The following is a 9441-nucleotide window of genomic DNA, read 5'->3' as shown; positions in this document are numbered from 1 at the left end:
GTCGTTCTAGTGCTCAGTGCTCTGTAGCGTCGACCAGATGGCAACAGTTCAAAGAGGGAGTGTGCTGGATGTGAGGGGTCCAGAGTGATATTGACAGCCCTTTTTCTCACTCTGGATAAGTACAGTTCTTGAATAGATGGGAGAGTTGAACCGATGATTCGCTCAGCAGTCCGGACTACCCTCTGTAGTCTTCTGAGGTCAGATTTAGAAGCTGAGCTGAACCAGACAGTTACTGAAGTGCAGAGGATGGATTCAATGATGGTGGAGTAGAACTGTTTCAGCAGCTCCTGTGGCAGGTTAAATTTCCTCAGCTGGCGAAGGAAGTACAACCTCTGCTGGGCCTTTTTTACGATGGAGTCAATGTGAATGTCCCACTTCAGGTCCTGAGAGATAGTGGTGCCCAGGAACCTGAATGACTCCACTGCAGTCACAGGGCAGCAAAGTCAGATTGTGCAGAGGAATCATCTGTTTCCTGTGGTCTTGTCCTGGTGCTCCTCTGAGACAAGGTCTTTACAGGGGATCTGTATCTGGGGCTCTAGTTGTCCTGGTCTCCGCTGTCTTTCAGGGATGTAGAGGTCCTTTCTAGGTGCTGATCCACCATCTGGTCTGGATACGTACTGGATCCGGGTGACTGCAGTGACCCTCTTATCTGGATACAGACTGGATCTGGTGGCTAAGGAATAAAAGAGAAACAGACTAATATTAGCCTAGATGCCATTCTTCTAAAGATGTAGCAAGTACATCGGGTGTTATAGGAAGTGTTCCCGGTTCTGGTTTACCTAAAATCCTTTTTATGGATTTGGTTATTAAAAGCATATTAGTATGTTATGTGTAAGCCAGGTTAAAGAGATTGGATTTTAATCTAGATTTAAACTGCAAGAGTGTGTCTGCCTCCCGAACAATGTTAGGTAGGTTATTCCAGAGTTTAAGCTCCAAATAGGAAAAGGATCTGCCGCCCGCAGTTGATTTTGATATTCTAGGTATTATCAAATTGCCTGAGTTTTGAGAACGTAGCGGACGTAGAGGATTATGATGTAAAAGGAGCTCATTCAAATACTGAGGTGCTAAATCATTCAGGGCTTTATAAGTAATAAACAATATTCTAAAATCTATACGATGTTTGATAGGGAGCCAGTGCAGTGTTGACAGGACCGGGCTAATATGGTCATACTTCCTGGTTCTAGTAAGAACTCTTGCTGCTGCATTTTGGACTAGCTGTAGTTTGTTTACTAAGCGTGCAGAACAACCACCCAATAAAGCATTACAGTAGTCTAACCTTGAGGTCATAAATGCATGGATTAAGTTTTCTGCATTTGAAATTGAGAGCATAGGCTGTGATTTAGATATATTTTTGAGATGGAAAAATTCAGTTTTACAAATGCTAGAAATGTGGCTTTCTAAGGAAATATTGCGATCAAGTAGCACACCTAGGTTCCTAACTGATGACGAAGAATTGACAGAGCAACCATCAAGTCTTAGACAGTGTTCTAGGTTATTACATGCAGAGTTTTTAGGTCCTATAATCAACACCTCTGTTTTTTCAGAATTTAGCAGTAAGAAATTACTCGTCATCCAGTTTTTTATATCGACTATGCATTTCATTAGTTGTTCAAAATGGTGTGTTTCACCGGGCCGCAAAGAAATATAGAGCTGAGTATCATCAGCATAACAGTGAAAGCTAACACCATGTTCCTGATGACATCTCCCAAGGGTAACATATAAAACATAAAGAGTAGCGGCCCTACTACTGAGCCTTGAGGTACTCCATACTGCACTTGTGATCGATATGATACATCTTCATTCACTGCTACGAACTGATGGCGGTCATATAAGTATGATTTAAACCATGCTAATGCACTTCCACTGATGCCAACAAAGTGTTCAAGTCTATGCAAAAGAATGTTGTGGTCAATTGTGTCAAACGCAGCACTAAGATCCAATAAAACTAATAGAGAGATACAACCACGATCAGATGATAAGAGCAGGTCATTTGTAACTCTAAGGAGAGCAGTCTCAGTACTATGATACGGTCTAAATCCTGACTGGAAATCCTCACATATACCATTTTTCTCTAAGAAGGAATATAATTGTGAGGATACCACCTTTTCTAGTATCTTGGACAGAAAAGGGAGATTCGAGATTGGTCTATAATTAACTAGTTCTTTGGGGTCAAGTTGTGTTTTTTTGATGAGAGGCTTAATAACAGCCAGTTTGAAGGTTTTGGGGACATATCCTAATGACAATGAGGAATTAATAATAGCCAGAAGAGGATCTATGACTTCTGGAAGCACCTCTTTTAGGAGCTTAGATGGTATAGGGTCTAACATACATGTTGTTGGTTTAGATGATTTAACAAGTTTATACAATTATTCCTCTCCTATAGTAGAGAATGAGTGGAACTGTTCCTCATGGGGTCTATAGTGCAATGTCTGATGTGATACTGTAGCTGACGGCTGAATGGTTGCAATTTTATCTCTAATAGTATCGATTTTAGAAGTAAAGTGGTTCAGAAAGTCATTACTGCTGTGATGTTGGGAAATGTCAATACTTGTTGAGGCTTAATTTTTTCGTTAATTAGCCACTGTATTGATAAATACCTGGGGTTATGTTTGTTTTCTTCTAAAAAAGAAGAAAAGTAATCGGGTCTAGCGGTTTTTAATGCTTTTCTGTAGGATAGGTTACTTTCCCGCCAAGCAATCCGAAATACCTCTAGTTTTGTTTTCCTCCAGCTGCGCTCCATTTTTCGGGCTGCTCTCTTTAGGGAGCGAGTATGCTCATTATACCATGGTGTCATACTGGTTTTCTTAACCTTCCTTAAGCGTAAAGGAGCAACTGTATTTAAAGTGCTAGAAAAGAGAGAGTGCATAGTTTCTGTTACATCATCAAGTTGTTCTGAGGTTTTGGATATGCTAAGGAATTTGGATACATCAGGAAGATAACTTAAAAAGCAGTCTTTTGTGGTTGAAGTGATGGTTCTTCCATACTTGTAACAAGAAGTAGAATTTACAATTTTGGCTATATGAAGTTTGCACAAAACTAAATAATGATCTGAGATATCACTTGGCTGCATGATTTCAACACCATCAACATCAATTCCATGTGACAGTATCAGAATCAGAATCAGAATGAGCTTTATTGCCAGGTATGTTTACACATACAAGGAATTTGTTTTCGTGACAGAAGCTCCGCAGTACAACAGAATGACAGAGACAGAACATAAAACACATAATAAAAGAATAAAAAAATACAAATAAGTAGATAGTGAATGACAATATAAAAATGACAATTGTAGGCAGGTATATTACAAAAAACAGTTATGTATGTACATGTAAATTATGTGCAAAATTTAAGTGTATACTAAGTATGTGTGTTAGATAAATAAAGTGTATGTGTATATAAATATAAAGTGTAGTGTGTTCGCCGTTATTATCAGCTGTTCATAAGATGGATTGCCTGAGGGAAGAAACTGGTCCTGTGTCTGGTCGTTCTAGTGCTCAGTGCTCTGTAGCGTCGACCAGATGGCAACAGTTCAAAGAGAGAGTGTGCTGGATGTGAGGGGTCCAAAGTGATTTTGACAGCCCTTTTTCTCACTCTGGATAAGTACAGTTCTTGAATAGATGGGAGAGTTGAACCGATGATTCGCTCAGCAGTCCGGACTACCCTCTGTAGTCTTCTGAGGTCAGATTTAGAAGCTGAGCTAAACCAGACAGTTACTGAAGTGCAGAGGATGGATTCGATGATGGTGGAGTAGAACTGTTTCAGCAGCTCCTGTGGCAGGTTAAATTTCCTCAGCTGGCGAAGGAAGTACAACCTCTGCTGGGCCTTTTTTACGATGGAGTCAATGTGAATGTCCCACTTCAGGTCCTGAGAGATAGTGGTGCCCAGGAACCTGAATGATTCCACTGCAGTCACAGGGCTGTTCATGATGGTGAGTGGGGGGAGTGCAGGGGGGTCTCTCCTGAAGTCCACGATCATCTCCACTGTTTTGAGCGTGTTAAGCTCCAGGTTGTTGAGAGTGCACCAGACAGCCAGCTCTTTTACCTCCTGTCTGTAAGCAGACTCGTCACCGTCCTGAATGAGGCCGATGAGTGTGGTGTCGTCTGCAAACTTCAGGAGCTTGACAGAGGGGTTCTTAGGTGTGCAATCGTTGGTGTACAGGGAGAAGAGCAGTGGGGAGAGAACACAGCCCTGGGGAGCTCCGGTGCTGATTGTACGGGTGCTGGATGTGTATTTTCCCAGCCTCACTAGCTGCTGCCTGTCTGTCAGGAAGCTGTTGATCCACTGACAGATGGAGGTGGGAACGGAGAGCTGAGTTAGTTTGGGCAGAAGAAGGTTTGGGATGATCATGTTAAAGGCCGAGCTGAAGTCCACAAATAGGATCTTCACATAAGTCCCCGGTCTGTCTAGGTGTTGCAGAACATAATGCAGTCCAATGTTTACTGCATCGTCCACAGACCTGTTTGCTCTGTAGGCAAACTGAAGAGGATCCAGCAAGGGCCCAGTGATGTCCTTCAGGTGGGCCAGCACCAGTTTTTCAAATGACTTCATGACTACAGACGTTAGAGCCACAGGCCTGTAGTCATTTAGTCCTGTAATTTTGGGTTTGTTAGGGATGGGGATGATGGTGGAGCGTTTGAAGCATGAAGGGACTTCGCACAGCTCCAGCGATCTGTTGAAGATCTGTGTGAAGATGGGGGCCAGCTGGTCAGCACAGGATTGGTGTAACACAATCTGGGCCTGGTGCTTTTTTCCTTTTCTGCTTCCAGAAGACCTGGCGCACCGCATCCTCGCTGATCTGAATTGCAGGTGTGGGGGAGAGGGGGGATGCAGGAGGTGTGAATGGTGAGAGTGCTTGATTGGAGAGGTGTTCAGGATGGGTTGCAGGAGCTGTTAATGGTGTGAACGGTTGTTTGGAGAGGCATTTGGGGCTGGTTGCAGGAGTTGTGAATGGTGTGAATGGTTTTGTGGGGAGGCATTCAGGGCAGGTGATGGGTGTTCTAGTTCTAGTATTAAATCTAGAGTATGATTTCGACAAGGAGTAGGTCCTGATACGTGTTGTCAAACCCCAACAGAGTTCAGAATGTCTATAAATGCTGATCCCAATGCATCTTTTTCATTGTCAACATGGATATTAAAATCAACAACGATTAAAACTTTACCTGCAGCCAGAACTAACTCGGATGTAAAATCACCAAACTCTTTAACTTCAATGTGCCAAATAAAGACTTCGTACACAGACAACAATGACACTGTGCTGACTCACTGGGCCCATGCCTTAACAAGTGGTCTATTCTGATAGTTAAGACATGACACCAAACAGCGGATTAATGCTACCAGAAATGGACAAGGGGTTACCTTTGCTTGTTTCATTTGGAAGTTGATTTTTTTTTTTTAAGGTTTACAATCCATTTTTCCCCCTGATGTCTTACTTCACCAGAAAGGAATGAGAACTAGCACAGGAGTTGTAGTGTGAAGACACAGAATGAGAATACAGTGCTCCTACGATGCCTTCATAACGTTGTAAAAGTTTTTTCCATTGTTATGAAGATATAACCTCAACTTCACTGTATAAAACTACAGTGTTTTCTTTTAGTAAGGGGGCGTGTCTCCCACACAACTGATGGTTTCTTAGTTTACTGTACAAGCCAGAAGTGCCCTTGCCAGTATAACAGGAGCAGAAATACACCACCTCTCCTTGCTTAGAGCCCATTACGTTTAGGCAGAATTGGTAACAGCAATGTACCAGAAATGGTCAACTGCTAAAGCGACCCCCCCAAAGAGAAAGAATTGGCATTAAAAGCAGCTCCAACTCTGGAAAGAGACATTGAACAAGACAAACCATTAAACTTTTATTTTGTTAGTCAACTTTTGACAAAGCAGCTAGACAGCACCAAAAAAAACCTATTCAACAAGGCTTAGGTAGTGTTTGAAGTGGTCTCAGTCTCCTGAGACTGTGTGGTGGCACTAGAAGTGGTCTCCATCTCCTGAGACTGTGTGGTGGCACTAGAAGTGGTCTCAGTCTCATCCTCCTGAGGCCCTGGCGCCGTGGTGTTAGCTGGCGATTCGTCCCACTGACGCTCTGGCACCGTGGTGTTAGCTGGCGATTCGTCCCACTGACGCTCTGGCGTCGTGGTGTTAGCTGGCGATTCGTCCCCCTGAGGCCCTGGCGCCGTGGTGTTAGCTGGCGATTCGTCCCACTGACGCTCTGGCGTCGTGGTGTTAGCTGGCGATTCGTCCCCCTGAGGCCCTGGCGCCGTGGTGTTAGCTGGCGATTCGTCCCACTGATGCTCTGGCGTCGTGGTGTTAGCTGGCGATTCGTCCCACTGACGCTCTGGCGTCGTGGTGTTAGCTGGCGATTCGTCCCACTGACGCTCTGGCGCCGTGGTGTTAGCTGGCGATTCGTCCCCCTGAAGCTCTGGCGTCGTGGTGTTAGCTGGCGATTCGTCCCCCTGACGCTCTGGCGCCGTGGTGTTAGCTGGCGATTCGTCCCCCTGAAGCTCTGGCGCCGTGGTGTTAACTGGCAGCTCACCCTGACTCCAGACATTTCCTAGGGAGACAGAAAGAGATGCACAAACCAAGTTACGGTGTTCATTTAACCGATTGACTGTAGAGAGAACCAAGTGATTGATTCAAATTTAATGCAAAGTGTTAAACTAAATTTACTTCACTCCTGGGGTGAAGTGATTTGAGGTTTCTTAGTTTGAGGTCTTGTAGTAACAGCCAAATACAGAGCGGTGATGACAAATGAACAAGAGACTTGGGAGGAGAAGTAAACATTGAGGTTTTTTTTAGCTGTATTAAAAACTTCAAGGTTCAGAATGTGAACAAGACTTCACAGATGGACATGTTTGGATGGCTAAGTAAATAAATCTTGTTACTCAAGTGAAGATAGTTTTGGAAAGAGAAAAATAAATCCGTTTAGTTTGATGAATGGGTCGATAAAATGACTGGCTCTTCTGAAAATCACTGGTATTGAGAAAACACACATTGAAACAAACATAATAATAATTATTGAAATGAAACAACGACCAAATTATTAAAACTCACCTTGCCATAGCAACTGGTGATAAAGAAACACCAAAAGAGTAAATTTAATCATATCCATTCTTTACTACAACCTTAACCTCAAAATGACCAAACTATACATATAGTTCCATCCAAACCAGGACTTTTAAAGCCAAACAGAAAACAATTTGTGCCACCTGGACAGCTTGTTAACTCATTATTACATAATCAGTAAGCGCGCACAGCTTGAAAATCATTAAACCTGGGCAGGATTAAAGAGGTTCACTTTCTACCCAGAAGCCTTGTTCAAATACCCACATTTGCAGTCTTTGTATTTGTCTACTTGACTAAAGGTGCATCTCAATAAATTAGAATGTCGTGGAATAGTTCATTTATTTCAGTAATGTAACTCAAATTGTGAAGCTTTTGTATTATGAAAATAAAATGCACATAGACTGAAGTAGTTTAAGTCTTTGGTGTAATAAGTCCAGTTTTATTTAATATAATGATAAATTATATCTTTGATAAAATAGAGAGAGGATTCAGGTTTCTTTTTATTTGCAGATGACAGGGCTATTTGGAAAAGAGGGTGTAGCGTAGGGCTTGTTTTAAAAGCTATACAAAGAGTGTTCATATCTGTAGAGGAATGGGGAAATACATGGGGCTTCAAAATATCTGCTTCTAAAACAAAATATATAATTTTGGGTTTTAAAAGAAAGTTACCTAATCTGGGTTATATATGTATGAGCCTCCATTGGAGAAGGTAAATGTTTTAAACTTTTTTGGGTATTTGGTTTGAAGAGTGTATGACTTGGGCCGTGCACCTGGTAAAACTGTGTTGCAGTGTGAAAAAGTTTTGAATGTGATGAGAAGTCTGGCTGGGTGTGGGGCTAATAGGGAGACAATGTTGCAAATTTTTCAGGACATGATCAGATCTGCTTTTGATTATGGGTGCTTTGTGTAGGGATCTGCTTCCAAAACTGTTCTGGATAGGTTGGTTGTGGTGCAGGCAAGAGCTTTGAGGATTTGTTGTGGGGCATTCAGATCCACTCCAGTACCTGACCTGCTCATTGAAATGGGAGAAATGCCCTTATGGTTAAGACAAATTAAAGTAAGGGTTACAGGATTACTGGGTAAAACTTAGTGGGTGTAATCATATCTTGCCAGCAAGGTGTTTGTTGTTTATTGTCATAATAAATAAGTGGGCAGGGAAGATGAGCATGGATCAGGGAGATATCGTAGAACACAAGTTGGTTACCTATGCCCTATTGGGTGCTGCCTGAAATGAGTGTTGAGCTTGGTTTTCATCAGGAAAAAGAGAAATTGGAGGTGGCACCAAACATAGAGGAATATCTTAATTCAATTAGTGGAAGTACTATGATTGTTTTCACAGACTTTCACAGGTCTAGAGATCCAGTTAGTGGGAAAGCTGGTTTTGGGGTATATGTGGAACAGTTAGGATTGGCAATTGGCCAAGTCAAGTCAAGTCAAGTCACCTTTATTTATATAGCGCTTTAAACAAAATACATTGCGTCAAAGTAACTGAACAACATTCATTAGGAAAACAGTATGTCAATAATGCAAAATGATAGTTAAAGGCAGTTCATCATTGAATTCAGTGATGTCATCTCTGTTCAGTTAAATAGTGTCTGTGCATTTATTTGCAATCAAGTCAACGATATCGCTGTAGATGAAGTGACCCCAACTAAGCAAGCCAGAGGCGACAGCGGCAAGGAACCGAAACTCCATCGGTGACAGAATGGAGAAAAAAACCTTGGGAGAAACCAGGCTCAGTTGGGGGTCAGTTCTCCTCTGACCAGACGAAACCAGTAGTTCAATTCCAGGCTGCAGCAAAGTCAGATTGTGCAGAGGAATCATCTGTTTCCTGTGGTCTTGTCCTGGTGGTCATCGGAGACAAGGTCTTTACAGGGGATCAGAAGAATCAGAATCAGAATGAGCTTTATTGCCAGGTATGTTTACACATACGAGGAATTTGTTTTCGTGACAGAAGCTCCGCAGTACAACAGAATGACAGCGACAGAACATAAAACACATAATAAAAGAATAAAAAATACAAATATGTAGACAGTGAATGACAATATACAAATGACAATTGTAGGCAGGTATATTACAAAGTGAAGTTATGTATGTACATATATATTGTGTGCAAAATTTAAGTGTATACTAAGTATGTGTGTTAGATAAATAAAGTGTGTGTGTATATAAATATGAAGTGTAGTGTGTTCGCCATTATTGTCAGCTGTTCATAAGATGGATTGCCTGAGGGAAGAAACTGGTCCTGTGTCTGGTCGTTCTAGTGCTCAGTGCTCTGTAGCGTCGACCAGATGGCAACAGTTCAAAGAGGGAGTGTGCTGGATGTGAGGGGTCCAGAGTGATTTTGACAGCCCTTTTTCTCACTCTGGATAAGTACAGTTC

The 9441-nt window shown here is 42.2% G+C and overlaps 1 protein-coding gene across 1 annotated transcript; it reads right to left on the bottom strand.

Annotated features, from left to right (window-relative positions):
• Positions 1–5830: 5830 nt before the first annotated feature.
• On the bottom strand, positions 5831–7166 carry LOC113041366 (threonine-rich protein-like). The gene is made up of 2 exons (XM_026199837.1): positions 7048–7166; positions 5831–6547 (listed from the first exon to the last, which is right to left on the bottom strand). Exons 1-2 carry the CDS (start codon positions 7103–7105, stop codon positions 5916–5918), a joined length of 690 nt encoding a protein of 229 aa, XP_026055622.1. The 5' UTR covers positions 7106–7166; the 3' UTR covers positions 5831–5915.
• Positions 7167–9441: the final 2275 nt, after the last annotated feature.

Source organism: Carassius auratus, chromosome 23 (genome assembly GCF_003368295.1).
Source record: "Carassius auratus strain Wakin chromosome 23, ASM336829v1, whole genome shotgun sequence".
In the NCBI taxonomy this organism is placed as follows: domain Eukaryota; kingdom Metazoa; phylum Chordata; class Actinopteri; order Cypriniformes; family Cyprinidae; genus Carassius; species Carassius auratus.
Note: the sequence above shows the minus strand (reverse complement) of the source record. Positions and strands in the feature narration are given on the sequence as shown.